The 18,723-nt window shown below is 45.4% G+C and overlaps 5 protein-coding genes across 5 annotated transcripts; 1 reads left to right on the top strand and 4 right to left on the bottom strand.

Annotated features, from left to right (window-relative positions):
- On the bottom strand, nucleotides 1-1,453 carry BDR25DRAFT_301076 (uncharacterized protein). Its single transcript, XM_033689496.1, has one exon. It carries the CDS (start codon nucleotides 1,420-1,422, stop codon nucleotides 82-84), a length of 1,341 nt encoding a protein of 446 aa, XP_033552212.1. The 5' UTR covers nucleotides 1,423-1,453; the 3' UTR covers nucleotides 1-81.
- A 3,451-nt stretch (nucleotides 1,454-4,904) lies between these two features.
- Nucleotides 4,905-6,541, bottom strand: BDR25DRAFT_254300 (uncharacterized protein). The gene is made up of 2 exons (XM_033686290.1): nucleotides 5,468-6,541; nucleotides 4,905-5,370 (listed from the first exon to the last, which is right to left on the bottom strand). The coding sequence occupies exons 1-2, from the start codon at nucleotides 6,424-6,426 to the stop codon at nucleotides 5,070-5,072; spliced, it is 1,260 nt and encodes a 419-aa protein (XP_033552211.1). The 5' UTR covers nucleotides 6,427-6,541; the 3' UTR covers nucleotides 4,905-5,069.
- A 6,842-nt stretch (nucleotides 6,542-13,383) lies between these two features.
- BDR25DRAFT_382312 (uncharacterized protein) lies at nucleotides 13,384-14,456 on the top strand (the record flags this gene model as incomplete). The annotated part of the gene is made up of 3 exons (XM_033697768.1): nucleotides 13,384-13,708; nucleotides 13,768-14,187; nucleotides 14,243-14,456. The coding sequence occupies 3 exons, from the start codon at nucleotides 13,384-13,386 to the stop codon at nucleotides 14,314-14,316; spliced, it is 819 nt and encodes a 272-aa protein (XP_033552210.1). The 3' UTR covers nucleotides 14,317-14,456.
- A 1,009-nt stretch (nucleotides 14,457-15,465) lies between these two features.
- On the bottom strand, nucleotides 15,466-16,593 carry BDR25DRAFT_350749 (uncharacterized protein; the record flags this gene model as incomplete). The annotated part of the gene is made up of 6 exons (XM_033694752.1): nucleotides 15,466-15,655; nucleotides 15,719-15,843; nucleotides 15,873-16,090; nucleotides 16,126-16,201; nucleotides 16,314-16,434; nucleotides 16,463-16,593. 6 exons carry the CDS (start codon nucleotides 16,591-16,593, stop codon nucleotides 15,466-15,468), a joined length of 861 nt encoding a protein of 286 aa, XP_033552209.1.
- A 633-nt stretch (nucleotides 16,594-17,226) lies between these two features.
- Nucleotides 17,227-18,432, bottom strand: BDR25DRAFT_301074 (uncharacterized protein). The gene is made up of 3 exons (XM_033689495.1): nucleotides 18,000-18,432; nucleotides 17,881-17,944; nucleotides 17,227-17,825 (listed from the first exon to the last, which is right to left on the bottom strand). Exons 1-3 carry the CDS (start codon nucleotides 18,396-18,398, stop codon nucleotides 17,524-17,526), a joined length of 765 nt encoding a protein of 254 aa, XP_033552208.1. The 5' UTR covers nucleotides 18,399-18,432; the 3' UTR covers nucleotides 17,227-17,523.
- Between the last annotated feature and the right edge of the window lie 291 nt (nucleotides 18,433-18,723).

Here is an 18,723-nt window from a genome sequence, read left to right as displayed (position 1 = left end):
CAAGGAGATAGTGAGTTTGTTGGAGTAGATGATGCTCTCTTCTAGAAGTTGAATGAAGTAGCTAGTTCCGTACATGGCACTTCATTCAAGGCCAAGATGATGCATAAAGTCATTTATCGTCCTGCAGCTCCGCACATCGGGGCTCGAAATGCGCTTCCAGAGTTCTCTCGCCGTAAAATTACTCCCCAAAAGCGCGGTGATGGCGTCGATGTCCACATCCCTTTGTTCTAGAAGTGTAAGATGCACCTCGACACCAGTGATAGCGGATGCAATCATCATGCAGACAGTCTTGATAAGCACATTGCCCCCGAATGCACCGCATCCCCATGCCCCAGCCTCAACAACGCAAGTGTTGTTTGCTGCTGATGAACGGTCCTGCATCTTCCTAACACCTATAAATGCCGCAAAGAGTTTCCTGGCCTCCCTCTCTACTCTGCCAAGTTGTAGGTCATTAAGCCCGTCATGTTCCTCTTCGGCGTCATCCAGCTGCAGAGCGTCGGCCAGGATGTAGTGCCTCCATGGCCTCTCCTCAACACCAAACAAACGTTCTAGCCGCGCAGCGCGATTATGCCCTTTCCACGCTGCATGTACGGGAAACACCGAGGTGACCACGGCAGCTTGGTCGGGCAAGACTGGCGTAAAAAGGGCGGAGGTGCTGAGAGCGGGGGAGGCAGACTGGAGCCGTTCCTCTTGGGTTGCCGTGGCACCGGGTCCTGGCTGCGAGTTTGCAGCGACGAGGACGAAGGGTTCGCCGGTGGCCATGGAAGGCTCAGATTCTTCTGAGACGACGTGGAGGTGGAGGTTCGGGAGCTTGTCGCAGGCTGAGGGATCAGGCATTCCGTCTGCAGTATACATAGAGAAAGTGAACTCCATCGTCTCTGGATAGCCTCCCTGGGTAAAGTGATCAAGAATTGTGCTAAGGTAGCCGTCCACAGCCTGCCGATGTGCTGGGTTGCCGGCGAACCAGTCAGTGAAGCAGGGTATGCCCCACGAAGTGCCTTCAGGCCGAGCAAGCGTCCCCAAGAACTGGTGTGCCAGAAGGGCGTTCACCTGCGCTCCATTACATGCTATTTCGTCCCCGTCCTTGCTCAAAGTATCCAAGGTATGGTCCGGGAAGTGCTCCGACAAGCTTCGTGCTGTTGACAGCAGGAAGGCAAAGCTCTCAGAGTCAGCATTGTTTTTTGAGAGGAGGTAGTCGCGGAGGTGCGAAGCGTCTAGAGTGCCATTGCCATGGATCGTGTAGGCAATATCTTCTACGAGGCCTGGGATGATATCGACGGCGGTCGTATTTGAGGTGATGCGGATAATGGCCGTCTCGAGGAGCGTGTCAAGGACCTCAAATTGACGGGCGTCGTCGCTATCGTGAATACCAAGAGGATCACTATTTAGAATCGAAGGGTCTGTGGGAAGTTGATAGGGCATCGAAGGTGCTCCGATGCGTCGTGGGTTGGAGGTTGCCCTTTGACGCTTGCTAGGTTGACTCGGGCCACATTTCTAGCAGCCTTAAGCGAGCCTTCAACGTGCACAGTATCTATTAGTTGCATTAATCGGCGGAATTTCTTGGCACATCCACATGTTTTCTTCTCCTAACAACATACCCTAAACAAATCACCTAAAGGCCTATATTGCGCCTTAAATTAAGCTAAAATTATTGTTATATTATAAAATTTTAATTACCTAATTAGGGATAAATATAAAGCTAACTTTTAGTGTTATAGAAGTCTCTCTTAGGTTATTGCGCCCACTGTTGCCATGTTTTAAGCTTATAGGGTCTTATCTTGCCTACCACCTTGCCTTCCCTGTTAAGCGCTGTTAGCGCAGTGTTGTTGTAGTAGTTAAGGCCTTTTAGATTAAACTTAACTAAATATTTATTACTTTCTTTAGCTTAAATAGGAGCCTTAGTTAATTGCTAATTACAAGAACTATAGCAAGACTGCTGTGTACAACATGCTAGATAATCTAAGAAAATACAGCAGCGTATAGAAACCTGCTAGCAAGAGGCTAGAGCAGCCACCTAAGATTAGTAAGAACAACGCAAAGGCGCTGTTTAAAAAGCTAGTTTGCTTAAAGTAGATGTATCTAGATAAAATTTAACACTAGTTGCTAGTAGAAAGAGGTGTAAAGGTAGATAAGTTAACTATCTCTAAGTTTTTAAAAAAGTGCAGTTAAAGCTGCTAAACTTTAAAGCCTTTCTTTATTAATTATAGTAAGGAGCTTTATAAGTGTTACTATTAATTAATAAAGAGGTTTGCTGCTAATAATATAGTGTTTTTAGATAAGTTAATATTTAATAAGAAGACTAGCTAGAGGCACTACGCGTACGCTCCTGTTAGTTACGCTGCCTAGTACGCGCAGAGCATCTCTAGAGGCAGTACGTACGCAATATTGCTAGCATATACAATCCACAGTTACCTGCCTTATACAGCTATTAAAAAGGGCTACTATAATTGCAAGGATTTCCTTAACTAGATTTAAAACTGTCTTATCCCCTGCCTCTAGGCAACATACAGCCCTAAGCACATAGTTATTGTACTTAATAACGTTGCTATTTATATAAATAATAAGGTTACTTAGGTTATCTAAGACACAGGCTACTTAGTACACTACCTGCTACTATACTTGCCTAACTATAACCTAATTAAGCTAACATTTGCTGTACTTAAGGCATAGATCTAAAGAAACTATGTGTTTATGCAGCATTATTTTAATAGTAATTTTAGGGCCTTCCTAGCAGCTGCTGTTTGTAAGAGCAGGTGCAATAGATTTGCTAGGAAACACTTTTAGTATGCTGCTAGAGGGTTATATATTAAGCAGGAGGAGTTAGATTGTGTACAGCTAGAGCTTAGAGAGCCTATATAAACAGCAAATTTACTTAAATTTACTTTAGTTAACTCTATGCGCTATCTAACTTCTGTTCCTACCTACTTCACCACCTGCTCCTGCTGCTCCTGCTGCTCCTGCTACCCCCCTAAGCTCTACAAAGCCATTTGCTCTTTAATATAGCTGCTTAAAGCGACAGAGATCCTCACAGAGGTGCTAAACTACTCTATCCTTAAGTTTAAACCTGCTAACAGCAACAGTATAAAGCTTATTACCTAGATCTAACATAAGGCAGAGGTTGTTAATTATCTACTTCTACTTAATTACTACCTTACTAGCAGTAATATAGTTAATATTATTCTCTTTCTCCTTTTATTGCTTTATAAGCTAGAAAAAGAACTCTCTTACAGTTGCGCAGGTATCCACCTTACTAGCTCTAGCTACTAGGCTTAACAACAGAACTAGAAGACTTACTGTACGTAGCATTAATAGGGTCACTAGTTAAGGAGGCGCTGCTATAATAAAAGACAATAAGTACAGTAGCAGCAGCTGCCCACCTAAGAAGGCGCCTAGCAGAGCTGCTAGCAGAGCTGCTAGCATCTGCTAAAGCCTTATCTACTGCATCTAGAATTACTAAAACTCTTGCTGCTCTGCTTAAGCTGCCTTATTCTCCTTTATCCTTACTATTTAATTTATTAATTACTGCTTTTTTGCCTATTTCTATAGCTCCTTTAGCATTAGCTTATCTAAATTAGATAATAAATTACACCTTTTTTTTTTACCCTTTTAACTATAAGGCTTTACTTGTAGCTTATTACTTTACAGCTTTAAAGCCTTAACTATTTTATAAGCTAGATATAAAGCTAATAATTTGCCTATAATAATAAACCTTGCCTAAGCTTCTGCATTAATTAGTTTAATCTTATAGTAAGCACTACTTAAGTAGATATAACACTATTAACTACTATTATTATAAAGATTAATGTAGTACTTTTATATCTAGTAGATTATTAATTAGTAATCTATAGCTGTTTTAATGTCTTTTACACACTCTATAGCCTTTATCTTCCTTAGCAGTTGCTTACTGCAGTAGGCGCTTACAAGGATGTTATTACTTAGCTTAGATAAAGCCTTATTAAATAACTAATTATATAGAAAAGCTTTTTATAGCGCTTTAACCTAAACACAGATCTCTACTTTAAACTCCACGCGTAATATATTTTTAAAGTAAGTAATGTAATAATTAACTATCTTAAATAGCTAAACTTTTTTAATAGTACTAAAATCTAACAGCAGTACACACTGCTAAGCAGCACCTCTTTTATCTAGACAGAAGCTAACGCTGCAGCTCTGTACGCAGTGCCTACAGCTGTTAATTATTAACGCTAGGTTATTAATTAGCAACATTACTTTATCCTTTATAAATAACATTAAAAAGAACACACGCTTATAGTTATTATAATTTTCTACTACTTTAACCTTATTTACATAGAGAATATACATTATATCTATATTATATTAGGGCTGCTAGGGTAGCAGCGGCGACAACAGTAGATCTAGCATAACGCGTAGCAACTTAAGAATTTTAATTAGGGCAGGTATAATAGTAGGCAACAGCAACAGCGTAAGAGGCTCTTTTATATTAACCTAAGTAACTAATTTCTAGTTACGCGCTGCTGCAGCTTCTTCTCTCCTTCTACTACTACTAGCCTGCTTATTAAGCTTTTTTAATAACTAAGCAGCTACTTTAGCAGTAAGCTGTTAGACAGTACTAGTACTTAAACACATTAACTTAGCTAGAGGCGCTTCTGCTGCCCCTAGTTAGGTGCCTCTGCAGGCTATAGTAGGATGCTAGTAAGGCCTTCTTAACACTAAAGAGTTAGCTTTAACTTTATTTCTAATTAAGTAGTTAAATCTTATAATATTATAATAATATTAGCATAGTTTAGGGCGTATTACTAATGTGTCTTAATTTCTATAAGGTTTGTGTGGGGACAAAGACAGAAGCAAAATCGCTAAGGAATTCCGCTGATTAATGCAACTAATAGATGGATTACGCCTCCAGGCTCTGAAGAATGTGGGGAAGAAAACATAAATTGGACAAATTGGAACAATTGGAACAATTTAATGCACACCCCGTCTCCTCATGTCTACACTCATTGTGACTGAAAATACATCGATATTCTGCCTTGAGCATAGAAATGCCCTGTCAAGCGCCTTGCACCATTCCTCTCTGCCCATTATGCCTCTCAATTACCCATTTTGGACTTGTGCGCGCTGCAAAGCGCTCCATCGCGCCAGACGCCGCGAATATTCAATGTGGCATCAATATCCTCCAAAGGGTTTCCCTCAACCAAGAGCAGATCCGCGTTCAACCCCTCCGCCAGTCTGCCACGATCCGAGAACTTGAACCTCCTCGCCACGACGCTCGTCGCTGATCGCAGAGCCTCTTCCGGAGTCATTCCAACCTTATGCACGAAGAGGTAAAGCTCCTGGTGGACAGAGAGTCCCCATGCCGTCCCTACTGCTGGACCGGCTGCGTCGCTCCCACTATTATTCGTGTTAGTCCGAGTGTCTTACCACTTCCCGAGCCACATCCACCAAGAGGAACGGACGCTTTCTTCCTAAAAGAAGCGGAGTCACTCACCAAACAATGTCAATCCCCGCCTTCCTCAGCATCCTCACGCTCTCATACGCATATTCTGCCTTGCCCGTCTTCACCGCAAAAGCCATGCACTTGCACAACTGTCCCTTCTCTTTCTCTCCAATAAGGCCCTCCACCCTCGTATCATGCGCAAACCGCTCCTGAATATCCTGCCCCTCGGTTGTCAAGCTCCCAATCGCCGCCAAAGTCGGGTTCAACCACGCATTATTCTTCTTGTATGCCTCCACTAGCTCCTGCGTTGGCGGCTGATCGCAAATGGTATGCGTTAACCCATTCACCCCCGCCTCCAACACCTCCAGTGTATCTTTCAGTGATAGGGCATGCGCAACCGTCAAATACCCCCTCTTATTTGCCTCCGTCACAATCATCGTCTGCAGCTCCACGCTTGGATATGTCAACTCGAATCCCAAACTCTTACCTGACTCATGCATCAACTTGATATAATCCGGCTGCATCTCTCTCTTACACCACTCCAAATATTCAACCACATTCTCGCGGTTACTCAATTTGGGCCATTTTGCGATTTCCGCCGCCGTCTCTTCACTCTTATCATGGGCTACAATAACGGGAATCGGCCACCCATTTTCAATAGTCGCCGCTTGGCCTGCCGTTTTATATCCTGCCGTATCTGGTTCCTGGGTCTGCTTCTTCAACTTCTGGACATTTCCGAGTTCGTTGTGCATTTCACAGACTGTTGTGACCCCGAACCTAAGAGCCTGGGGCAGCGCGACGGGATTTGCCATGTCGGCGTGGATGTGGCAGTCGATAAAGCCGGGGAGTAACGTGTGACCTGGTTTAGAATAGACCTTAACAGAGGTTGTCGGGATACTTGAGGCAGGTCCAACAGCTGCGATCTTGCCATTTTGGACATACACGAAGCCTTCTGGAATTATTTCCTCGCCTGTGAAGACTTGGACGTCACGGATGATGAATGATGCCATCGTAAATATATGAATCGTCTTCTGGTGGATTTTCCTGCTCACAATTTTCTAATGATATGGAGGCGAGCCCGTTTTGCACCTGGCTGAAGAAGTTTGGGCGTTGGATCCAGCATGCTCGAGCGCGCAGCTACATAAGTAGTCCTCTCCGCGGTGAGGCGTTCCGGATCTTCCACTCGTTTCCCCACACTCTCCCGAGTAGGCCGAAAAGGCCAAGCCTCCAATCTGATGCAGGTACGCGACTACGGTGTGAGCCGCATTCGTAACTTATACTTCCGCTGAACACCAATATCACGTAGGTAAGCAAAGTGCGCAAGTCCTGGGTGGATGTAGAATCGCTGCGCAATCACCACCTAGAGCGGCTTGTTAGCATCTCAGGGCGGTGGTTGTCGTACCTAGGTGCAAATGTCAGCTCACTTGACGGATAGTTTTTCGTGAAGGGTGGAGGGGGTCAGCAATTTCGGGTAGGGCAACCGTGGAGCATTTCCAATTCCCCAGATGTGAATCGCCAAGCGTTTCGGGCCGATGTTGGAGAGCCGATCCACGGCAGGGATGCAAACGTCACCTCACATTTGGCCTTCACGTCCTTGCAGGCCTTCGATTCTCATTACTGCATTCTCGCTACGGCATGCTGGCACATGCAACGGATATGACAGGATTCTCGTCGTCTACGCAGACCTCTTAACCCAGCATCAAGGTTGACAAACTAATCCCCCGATATTCAACATCCACAGTTGTACCAAGAACGTTTTCTTCTCAAATGGGGAGGCCTTCCTGTTTCATATTCTCTGTTTCGTTACTCTGTGGTCTTGTCTTTGCAATACACTGCGTCTAGCATCTAGCTACTTCATACGTAGCGGAAATCTTTCCATCCTACAACTGAGGTGTCGTGCAGTGCGGCGCGTCTACATATTGGTTCTACGCACTCATACAAAGAGGGGTACTGAGCCCATACTGCCCTTGTTATATAAATCAACAAATACAAAGGCCCAAGTCACTCATCTCCCCTCTATAGTTCCAAATACGTCCTAGAACATTCCACCTCACCTAATAATTCTTTCTTCGCTAAGTAGCCCGTCCCCAATTCAATAAATGCCTCCAAACCACCAACACTACAATCAAGACCACTGTAACTAAATTCGCAATCCTTTAATCCCACCGTCAACAATGGAACCCCTTCCACACCCAAACAAAACCTTAGCCGATTGTAGCACCCAGGTACTCACCCAAACACTATACAACAAAACAGCCCCACGCTTGGACAATTAAATACCGTTCCATTTCTATTGGGTACGTACCCAGAACCTTCACATGGATATATGCGGAGAATTCCAACGCCGATTGCCGTCAAATGGCAGTAATTTCCCACGCGAACATGATGCACCAGGTGTCAGTAGCAATGTCGCACAACGGTTATACATGAACATAGACGGCAGTATCTGTTTAGCGGATCCCAGAAGCCTGTAAACAGGTCTAGGAGGCTAAAATAGTATTGTTTATGGAAGCTACTTGGGGTATTTTAGCATTGAAAATGCAGTTTTTCCAACTATGCTGTCTCTTTGATCGATAGATCCTGGAAGATCCTACTCCGGCTAATATACACCCAGTTTAAGCTATATGTGTCGGGCAGACATACCTCAGTAGGATGGGTAAATGCTAGGGTGATCTCAGTGTTGGCCATCACGTCGTACTTCCTCTCGCCGCCCTACCTTCCTTGGTCTCAAGGCTTCCGAAACCAACATGACTCAAATTCGAGTCGGATTTTGTGGAAGAGTCTGTATCCTCTGAATGCTCTATTTATTTGCAGCAAGATAATTGCTTATGACCTCGTACCCTGCCCTTGCAGAATTGAATCAGCGTCTCAAATAATAACATAGTTAGAGATTGGGGACCAATTGAATGGAGCCGATGTCTAGTGAGGAAGGAAAATTCCGCCTATGACGCGTATCTATGAGCCGTTCTGCATTTCGCCCCGTCCCAGGAACATGAACTACGCCGTCGCATGAATGAGGTTGAGCATTCAGAGGACATAGACTGGTGTCTTTATTAGGATTCTGCGCTTCCCATATTCACTATTCGTTTTTCACACATCCTCTCGCCCCATTTCAGCCACTGCGAGCGCCTTCTTTGCCTTTCTTATTGCCACGATCAACGAGATAGTCCCAAAGAACATAGAGAGCACAGAGAGAGCATTAGCAATTCTATAAATGCTTCGTCAGCTCCACTATGACATGCCATGGAATTGTAAATCGGCAGCACTCACAAGAAAAACATGCAAAACCCCACCCCAGCACCCGCCCACCTCAACTTCGATTTGCTAAAATGGACCTTCGGGTCCGGCTTTGGATCATTCTTCAGATGACCATATGCCGTCACAAAATGCAGGAAACATAGACACCATAATGCTGATATTCCTCCGAAAACTACGACCCACAATGTCGAGATAAATTGCGGTACGGATTGAAATTTCTTGGCGACACTCTCCCGGAGAGTTATGTGAGCGAGAAGCTCGGGAATATAATTTGCCGCGCACTAGCTCATCAATTGTCAGTGAGCTGGATCGAACGTAAGCAAATGGACGGAGGAAAGAGATCGTTTCCTACTGTAACAATAACAATTTTGAAGTATGGTTGGGAGGAATGCGTAACAACTGCAATCGCAGCGACCGTGAGACAAGTAGCGATGAAACGGAGAGCGCGGTAAAATTGAAAATACCATGTTGTAACCCTATCCGCTGCGTTGGTAAATGCCATCTGGAAATAATAAGAGAATATATGTGGTGGGAGCAACTGTAGAGTGTGTGTGCGAATTGAAGGAGATTTAGATAATAAATACTCCTACAGGTGAGCTGAGCTCTTGGTTCCACGGCTACATCTGACAAGAATGTACGGGTCTGTAACATATAATAAAGGTTCAGCGAAGAATTGATCTAATCCAATGGTTGAATGAAGGGAATCGAGCGCGCACTAGAAATTCTCCGAGGAAGGAATGTGGTGATGTGGCACATAAGACGGAATAATGATCGTTGTAAAATCCTTTCGTTTCTTGTCAAAAATGGGAAATGGCTTCAGCCCAGCTAGCATAGTTTCCTTGGCAGCATCTCAGGAGCCGAAAAATTATCCGCTAGCAGTGTGCACTCGCTCCAGCCTTTCTCCATACTAAAGATGAGTAGCCTCGAAATTCCGAGTCTAGGGTTGAAAAGACGCTTGAGTATAAAGCACTGCTCTGGGCGTCCACACGACTGGCCCTCATTTGGAAGCGAAGATCGTCCAGTTTAGCGACTCGGTAGACAAGAACACTAAGGTTGTATTGAGTACCTTAGTAAGTTGCCCCTTCGTCTACTGCCATTCGCAGTCATCAAGGTACCTGCATCGCCGGTATCGTCACGTGACAGCACATTCACGGTGCCAAGGATTCGGGTGATCTCCAAGACAGATCACTTCTATCTACCTAAAATAACATCCTGCCTTTGTTTTTTTTTAGCATTGTTATAACTCTAAATAAAGCGAAATTGTTCTTTCAATTGTCTCGTTTTCGGTAATAAAATACTTTGCTTCAATTGTGTTATCAAGCCGCATTTACGGACAGATATATGAGACTCTAGAGGGTTCTAAAGGGCCGAAAATCAATCAACAATATAGGTCACCAGATATGATAGAAAGGAGAGATGAAAAAGGTAGCCGAACTTTTGGAAGGTCTACATGCGATTAGTTAGCGCTGGCCTCTCACGGTCAAATTTCCACGCCTCGCCTCCGTCTTCAAGTGCTCGATGCACATCAAGATTCTCGTTAAATGATTATAGATTAGCCTCTGTCCCGATCGATAGCAAGCTGGGATATGCATGGCAACTAGCTCGGGGTTTGCTAGTGGCGCTCTTGGCAGCCAACTCAGCTGAACAACCCCTTGGCTTATCTCACATTCTCAAGCTTGACCATCAAATGCTCACAATCAAAGAAACTGTGCCATCTCTGAGTGTCTAGTATAGCGAAGGCTGGATGCACTCTAAATTTCACGCTCGGGAATGTAGCTTAATATTCACGGTGCATTTGAAATATGTCCTGGTGGTCTCGACTCCTACTCGTCCCCCACCATGAAGAACTTGTCCTGCTTGGCCACATCCTAATGTTGCCGTTGTATTAGCTCATTTCTCCGGCAATATGTGAGACTTCGACTCCATTGTCAAACTGCCAGTCCTAGCAAGTCTTCGCAGCTTCCTAGGAGAAGTCTACACCGAACAGAGGGAGACAGTGCGGTAAAAAGAATGCCGGTCATTGTTCCCCATCAGATACCTGAAAACATTGTCTTCGCATAAGAAAGCTGTCCATCTTGTACAGCGTCACACCGCTCATGATTTTGTTCATAGATAGGATCAGGTGATACGGTAGCCACCCATGTAGAGGTCACCACAATACCTAAACTCAAGATCTGGAGTAAATACCGCATTCTGCATACAGCCTAAAAGATTTTGAGATAAATCTGAAAGTATTTGATATTGGAGGATGATTGACAGCTTTATAGAAGCCACTGAAATTCTGGACTCTGGGAGGGTAGTCCTTGATCTAGAAGCTGTCACTAGGATAAGCTTGACCTCCTTTTCTTTTCAAGGACTCATGGATAGTCATTTTGAAAATCTTATGAATACGATTTGGGAATTTGAGACCATTGTATGGTAGGACACACTTTCCTAAAGATATGCTGTCTTATTTCCAGTGTTAGGGCTGAGCATCCCCGCAGGAACACTCGGCATAATGCAGATTATCGTCAAAGATGGTGGGAATCCAAGAGGCGCTGAAAGTGAATCTCCATTCTGGGCTGACACGTAATAAGATCAGCTTCTTCCCTTTCGCGACAACATCCTGGACGGACATTGAAATCTGAAAGATAGTGGTTGAAAGCTAGGAGCAATGTGAGCGATATGCCCTTCTGAGCACTGAATCAAAATATTAGGAGGCCCCTGATCTACAACCCCGGCTTTCTTACACCTTAAATCCTTAGAGTCGGTAGTCATGTAACTCCTTCGATCCGTTCATGTGATGCTAACGATTAAGTTTTATCCCGCACTAACAAAGAGAACCATTCCTCCTGGATTTGGGGCTTTTTTGGGGCGTGCAGAGATATTTCCTGCTAAGGGCCCCAATCCATTCCTGGAAAGAGTATTGAAAAATTGTCACTCTATGTTTAATTTTCGTAAGTTGTAAAGGGTCACTCTATTCCATGAGCACGATTTCATGCTACAAGGCGTAGCTGTAGCGACTTGACTGGGGACGTATTGCACTCGGAGTTTGGCAGTCTGAGTGACATGGTGGGTTTGTGCAAATGTCATCTAACCCGGAATCCAGGAGAAGTCGACATACAACATGTCAGGAAGTGTCTAATGAGTTGGAGAATCTTAGAGAAGCGGGACTCACCCGTACTCCTAAAACATAGGCTCTTGAGAAAGAAATTTCACAGAATCAGCGAAAAATGCGATAAAATATAAAACGAACAAGGAACCACAGCACACCATGGCCAAGGGGGCTATTTAAACACAGAGGATTCGTGCAAATCAATACTGACGTCAATGTTAGAGGAACTCAAGGCTCGATTGGTGAATGTCCTCCGATAAAACCGTGCAACCGAATACCTCACTGTTAGATAAGAACCCTAGAAATTGCTGAGCGGGACAGAAGAGCCAGTGGGAGCAGTGAGTAGAGCGGACGTAGGAGCATTCAGAGCACGTAATAATGTTCAGAGCTAGGGAGAGCGCTGTTGGGGCAGTCGGGGAGCTCTTACTAAAATGGGTCTTTCCAGTGGCTCTCAATTAGAGAAGTAGTATCTGGCGTAAAGTAAGGTATCAGACTGGTCAATTACTTAGGTATTCAGGATAAGGAGATAACAGGGGTTTTAGAATGCGCTTTGAGGCAAATACTTGACGTTATAACCAACATTAGAAGATACAATCCCATCCTCCTTATTTCTTCTCTCATGATTGTTTTAATTCATTAGAACTATGATAAAGGGCGACATGAGGCGGATAATACCATAATTTCGAAGGGGTGCCTCGCTCGGCGACGATGCTTCATCCGAATCGGAGCAAAATATGGGATCGGCTTCAGCGGTAGCATTGTGTTATACAGCTCTCAGAAGAGACGATTGATAGTCCAAGTAATCGAGATGCGAGTTCTCTGAAAGGGGAATGCCCAGATGAGTCTGACTTGAATATGATGTGGATAAGCTTACGATTGTATACAATCCCACAAAGGACCTTCACTACGTTGGCGACCGTCTGCTTCATGCACAGAGTGCTCTTCATCCTCCTCCAAAACATCCCAAAACGTATTCTTAGCAAACTCTTCGAGACCGTAAAACTCTCTCTTCTGTCAAAGGGCGATATTGAACCATCCGAATCTCAGTCCTCGAGCATGCCGTTGGCTTGGCAGTCTTCGCTTTTTCCATCTGCAAAGTTCTGTGCAATATTTTCAAAAGCACGATGTGGAGTAAGAAGGCATGAACAGAGTATGGGACGAAAGGGCTGAAGGTATGGGTTGTGCGCTAGCACGGGATGGGACTAGCGTCTCACTCTTGGCGATTCACCAATGTTTGATCTTGGCGATCGAACGTACAGGGATGTCTGACACGCTGGTGGAGCACGTACGCTTCGTCTCAGCGTCCTCTATCCGCGTGCGCTTGCCTTGTAGTCTTCTCAAGCAACCAGTCGTGTGTTGGTATCCGGCGGCATTTAGCCCAGATTTGTGTGTCGTCCAGTCTCATGGTTGCTCTCAAACAACTCAAGTCGCAACATGGACATGCTGGGTCGAATGACACAACGAAGAACAAGAGTATACTTGCTTAACCGCAGCCACCGGTCATGGATTTGCTCTTTAGCTGTGCTCATCTTATTCTTTCCTTCTCAATTGTGCTCATTCATTCTCGTAGGCCTGGCGTCTTTCTTTCTTGAGTAGGTTTTTTTTTTTGCACAAAATGATGGAGCCACAGCACGAATATAAAAACATCCCTCATACAGAACACCAGCATGAAGATGATTCGTCGACCGAAGTTGAATCGCTCGTAGGACTCGATAAACAGTGGGCTTCAGAGAACTTTAAGAGTCGAACACGGAGGTCGAAGAGGACCATTTGCATATCTTTTCTAAAGACAACAAGATGGTTCGTTGTGATCGGGCTGCAACTCGTGGTGATCGGATTGTTGGCGCACGATCAAGGGTTGTTCCATAATGTGTGGTGGAATTCCCGGACGACCAGCGCGAAGGAGGTTGGAGGTGATATTACCGGATGGGGACCGCATCGTAAGTAGCGATGGAATTCTTCGCATATACAGCCGTCTCAAGTGATTGACGTCCTCTAGTTCCAACCCAAATCCAAACCTTCCACGTTGACCAAACCTACGCTCCGTACAACACTTCTGACTTCTTCAAACCGGAAACTCTGCAAGCTTGGAACGAGCTGATGCCGCGTGGGATGGGATTCCAGCATGTTGTTGACCCCGAAAAATATAACGACCTCCCCACCCCTATTATCTGGCCCAACATGACTGTCTTTACGACGTCAATGACGCATCAGTTGCACTGCTTGTTCGCGGTCGTGCAAGTCTATTCGGGGTTAACAAGCAATGTTGAGCTGCCGGAAGACCACCACTGGCATATGATCCACTGCTTTGACTACATGAGGCAGGCGATTTTATGTAGTGCGGATATGTCGTTGGAAGGGTTAGAGACTACGTTCCCAGACCACAACGGAGGTAGTGACGGATGGGATTCTAAGCATGGTGAGTTTGGCCCCTGTGCCATTCCAAACGTATTTATTTTACTGACACATAGTAGTATGTAGAGACCCTGTCGCGGTACGGAACTACCTCGAGAGTGTGCGTGCGTACGACGACCAAGAAATCTTTTGAGCTGCTTGTAGATGCAGGAATGCGAGGCTCGCCAGCAAAAATGTAAATGTCAAAGGCTGTTGAGGCGTTTTATCTCGGGATGGTGGAGTTATATCCTACGTGTTTCATGGGAGATGGCACACGGCGGGGGCGTGATTTAAGACGGATTTCAGCATCCTCTTTGTAGCAACTTCTCTAATTTCAGGAAAAGGTTTAACAAATTCAATTGACTACTGGTGTGTTCCGAAGTCTGCGATGATTTACTTTACTTCGTTTCGGGCTCGATCAATGATTACGGTTAGGCAACTTGGTAACACCATTTGGTATAATCTTAGCATTACGGTATATAGCTTTATGGCTAATTTATGATGCTAGGACGTTAATGTGTCACCTAACCAGAATTCATTCCCGGTCGCAAACTCCCACCCCCCGAGACACTTCCTTGGCCTGATATATTTTTGCCCTCTTACTATAGTATTCCCGCCGATGTTGCTTCACTCAGTAATGGGCATTGCGCAGTTGGCTTTTCCGTATCTATTAACGCTGCCGCTACGAAAAAAAGAGCAGTCAGGAACCAAAGGTAATACGGTATTGCTGTTTGGGTTAGGACGGATTCAGTCTCTATTATCTTAAAAATATCTATGAAACTCCCTATATTCACCTTTAAACCACTGATTTCCCAGATCCCGGGCCAATCGTTGAAATGAGCCTCTCCTGAGATGAGGCGAAGGCAGACACTTGGTAATCTTAGATTGCTCAATGGTGTCAAATAGGGATAGATTTAACTGAAGTCTGTATGCTATAACTCCGATAGATTTTTGGAGATAGGGTCAAACTGGTCGTAATGTTGCTGGAAATGTGGCGTGGCCGATGTTGGCTGGAACGAGGTTCAAACTCAAGAACGCTAGAACTAAATTAGGGTTGGCACTTTCCTATATAGGGTTGGCCGGATTATAAGCGAGAGCATGCCACACAGCCCGGTGGTAGAGACCAGATCCTAGGGAAGTTGAATAAGAGGTGAGAGGTATTATGGAAGATTTTAATGGCCGAGGTGCGATTTTAATTACCTAGGTATGACGGAGCTCGATGTCAAGGGTCAATGCCAGGAGAAAACTTGAAATATGTTCTCTGAGTTCTTATATATGGCCCTACCCAAAAGGGTAATACTGCTTATGATATTCCATTCTCATGAGCTGGCGAACTTACGGATCCGAGACGATGAGGTGCCAATGTCCATTCGCCAGGAATACCGGCCTTCGATAAAATCCAATTAGAAAGTCCCTTTGCAGCTTTTCCATTAGACGTCAACCAGGTTGCAAACCCATCTTGAGAAGGAAAGTCTCCTAAAATTCGCTGATCCCTTTAAAGTGCATCAAATGGCCTCTTCATCTTCTGACCGGCTACTAATATGCGGAATGATTACTCACCTAGGACGTCCAAATTTCCTTTCTTTCGTTGCTCTGATAAAACTTTCTCAGCCCTAGCCTCATCGGCATCTTTACCCGTCTCCATGTTTTGCTCATTTTCGTTCCCTCTAGCTCTTTCTTTCTATCGTGACAATGTGTGGAAGGAAGAACGTCCAATAGTAGCAGAGCGTAAGCAATGTGCTTCGGCTTGTTGGGATACCTGACGAAGAAGCGTGAGAAAAAGCAGGTTGGACTAAGGGCAATGGCAAGGATGTTTCGTATACGATGGGCCCGGGGGCTTATAATAGAGTTGGGTGGATATGGGGGAATAGGTTGCGGATAGTGTGGAGAGCGTGGAGATGATGGAAGGATGTCCACGTAGCAGGGAGCTCAAGAAAATAGTGTACTTGATCGTGGGCGTTACCGAGAGATATCACCGCAATATTGGCCACTGTTGCGGAACTCTCAAAGCTATGAATCATGCCGCAGTCACCCTTGGACTACCAAACCAGAAGTAAGGATAATAAAGACGGACTATATCTAGGGGAGGGGTTCAAGGAGAGAAGTGTGCATCGCTTCAATGCGATTTAAGCTAAAACGAGTCAAGTGTACAGAGTGTTGAAGGGGATTGGGCTCAGTGAAGAGAGAGTTTCTCTGGGTTATAATTATCTCTGTGCGCGCGTTGGGGCTCCAAGGTATAAGTGGGTTGTCAGTTGGTGAGACTTTTAGTAAACTGATTGGCCTGGCCCGACTGAATTCACCTGCCAAAGCCGACGTCTTTCGATGTGCTAACTAACGCCAATAAACCCCAATCTTGAACGGGTAAACTCCGAGCCCTATTGCTGAGGACGGAGCGGGTTGCGCTAGATGCTATCGTATAGTATCCCGGCATTGTTTTTTGAATTGGTCGATTCGAGGCCGATATGGAGGTTTGCGGGAGTAAATTGGACAGACATTACTATGAGACAATGGAGTGTCTGAATAGGTTATACAATGTAAGCCTCGAGTGGCTAGAGGGAGATAAAACGGGTGCTGTACTGAACAGTGAGATTGCAGAAAAGGAGCGTGGCGGTTATCAAGGGCAATGGTGCCGTGCAAGGACGCTTTAGAAGCCTATACCCCGAATGGTGAACCAGGATAGCCGTGCATTTGGGCATAGTATAGCGTATTTGCTGCGAGCAAACAGCGTTTCGTAGTCCTTTTGACTTGGTACGGGATATTAGGCGGTCGCGGTGGAGTGAATGGAAAGAGCAGTGGTGCAACAAGGTGCTAGAGCTGACAAAAGGCGAGCGTGGAAGTGGCAAGGTATATAGTTACAAGGGATGGACGACTATACGCCTACGTGAAGGGTGCCGCGCTTCTGGCTGAAATATTATGTCATTCTAGCTTGCTTTTGCAGTTGGAAGTAAATGTATTCTCTCTCTCGTCAGTACGTGGCGCAGATCTGCGAAAGCGCAGCAAATGGATAGAGTGTCACGTATTAGTTATTTAATATCATCGAGTGCATGATTAATGTCTGCTTTCTACATCCCGGTGTGACTGAGGCAAGTTGAGGGCATGATATGCTAAATGAATAGCAAAGAGCGGATAACTGTAAGTCTGTAAAAGCGAAGACATATGTGCTTTGGTCCTCGCCCGAAATTAAACCCGTAGTCAATCATTGCCGGAGCTCCTGTGTGGCCACCTGAAATCCGAAACCGATACAAACTAAACGGTGGGGCCTGGGAATCAAGTAATCCATCACCACACGGATCCCGCAACTACTAGCGAAGACCCGATGGTGCAGAGATACTGTAAAACGGGGCGAAATCCCAGTGGTCTGCTACCGCCGGACGCAAAGATCACTCCTGATAACCCATTTCTCACCATCGAGCACCTCACGCCCTTCATGAAGCATGCAATCTGCACCATGTCGATGCAGCAAAGCAAGGCCTACCTCAAGTCCAACTACAAAAGGTTCAGGGGCCTTATCCTTCCTCTTCTTCTTTGCGGGCTCAGGGTCGGGGTAAAAGACCGTCTCACCCCCAATGCATCCCGTGGTCGGTGACGATAAATACAGCAGCAAGGTCCATGTGGTCCGCGCAGGGATTGAACCATGAATCACAACATTATTAGAGTCATCAACTACACACATGAGCGTAAGCTTGGACATGGCAGCCGGTTTGACCAAGCAACTTACAATGCTGACCAAAGAATTGACCCTTCGTATATCGATAGATACGAATATTAGGGTTCAGTCCGATCTTCATCACCAGGTTAGCGGTCAGCAACGGGGCAAGACTTGCGGAATGGTGTTACCGCTTCGCCGCCCCACAGCTCCTTCTGTCGAACATCATCTAAGCCTAGACTACCGTCCTCATTGCCGCCAAGGATGAGATTCTTCAGTGCCGTTTCGCTCCATAGTCTCTCCGCAAACGCTGGGTCATCGATCTGGAAGCGATCGTTTACGCGCACCGCATCACCTTTCTTGGGCTTGCCAGGGGTTGTTGTTAGAGGCAGCGAGGAGAGGAACGAGACATAGGTCTTGCATAGGCTTGCCGTCCAGAAATTTGAGATGGTGATGATCTGACCGGGGAGAAGTTCCTGTAGTGAAATGTCCAACTCTGGGATTAATGGGGTAAATGGAGGCCATTCAAGCGGCTGCGGTGGCGTTGGTTTCTTGGAAGACTCTGGCTTGGCCTTCTTTTTCGGTGCCATTTTTCATAAGTATAGTCAGATGCACTCTCAAAAACCTCAACAAAGCCAGTGGTGAGAAAGGACAAAAGTGCAGGACCAATCACGCGATGTGATGCTGAGAGTTCGTGGATAGAGCCCGTGGATGGTGATACCAAGACTGTGGATAGTGACAGCGGCTCCAGGGGATCGTGTAAAGATGCTGCCAGAAACCAGTGAGTATTCTAAACATCACCCTGAACCATGGGAGAGGAAGGCCAACACTTGTTCATCAGTCTGGCAGCAAAAACAGGGAGTTGTTCCCACTTAAGTCTTCTCACTCACACCCAACTCTTCACTCCCACTCAAG

Source organism: Lindgomyces ingoldianus, assembly GCF_010093535.1.
Source record: "Lindgomyces ingoldianus strain ATCC 200398 unplaced genomic scaffold BDR25scaffold_5, whole genome shotgun sequence".
Classification (NCBI taxonomy): domain Eukaryota; kingdom Fungi; phylum Ascomycota; class Dothideomycetes; order Pleosporales; family Lindgomycetaceae; genus Lindgomyces; species Lindgomyces ingoldianus.
This window is presented reverse-complemented; position numbering and strand designations above follow the sequence as displayed.

Bases quoted from the DNA above. Each gene is read 5' to 3' on its own strand.
- BDR25DRAFT_301076 (XM_033689496.1), bottom strand. From the start codon at position 1,422: ATGCCCTATCAACTTCCCACAGACCCTTCGATTCTAAATAGTGATCCT.
- BDR25DRAFT_301074 (XM_033689495.1), bottom strand. From the start codon at position 18,398: ATGGCACCGAAAAAGAAGGCCAAGCCAGAGTCTTCCAAGAAACCAACG. The intron at 17,945-17,999 runs GTAACACCATTC...CTGGTGATGAAG, and splicing joins AGCTGTGGGGCGGCGAAGCG to ATCGGACTGAACCCTAATAT. The intron at 17,826-17,880 runs GTAAGTTGCTTG...TCATGTGTGTAG, and splicing joins TCAATTCTTTGGTCAGCATT to TTGATGACTCTAATAATGTT.
- BDR25DRAFT_254300 (XM_033686290.1), bottom strand. From the start codon at position 6,426: ATGGCATCATTCATCATCCGTGACGTCCAAGTCTTCACAGGCGAGGAA. The intron at 5,371-5,467 runs GTGAGTGACTCC...CACGAATAATAG, and splicing joins GCGGGGATTGACATTGTTTG to TGGGAGCGACGCAGCCGGTC.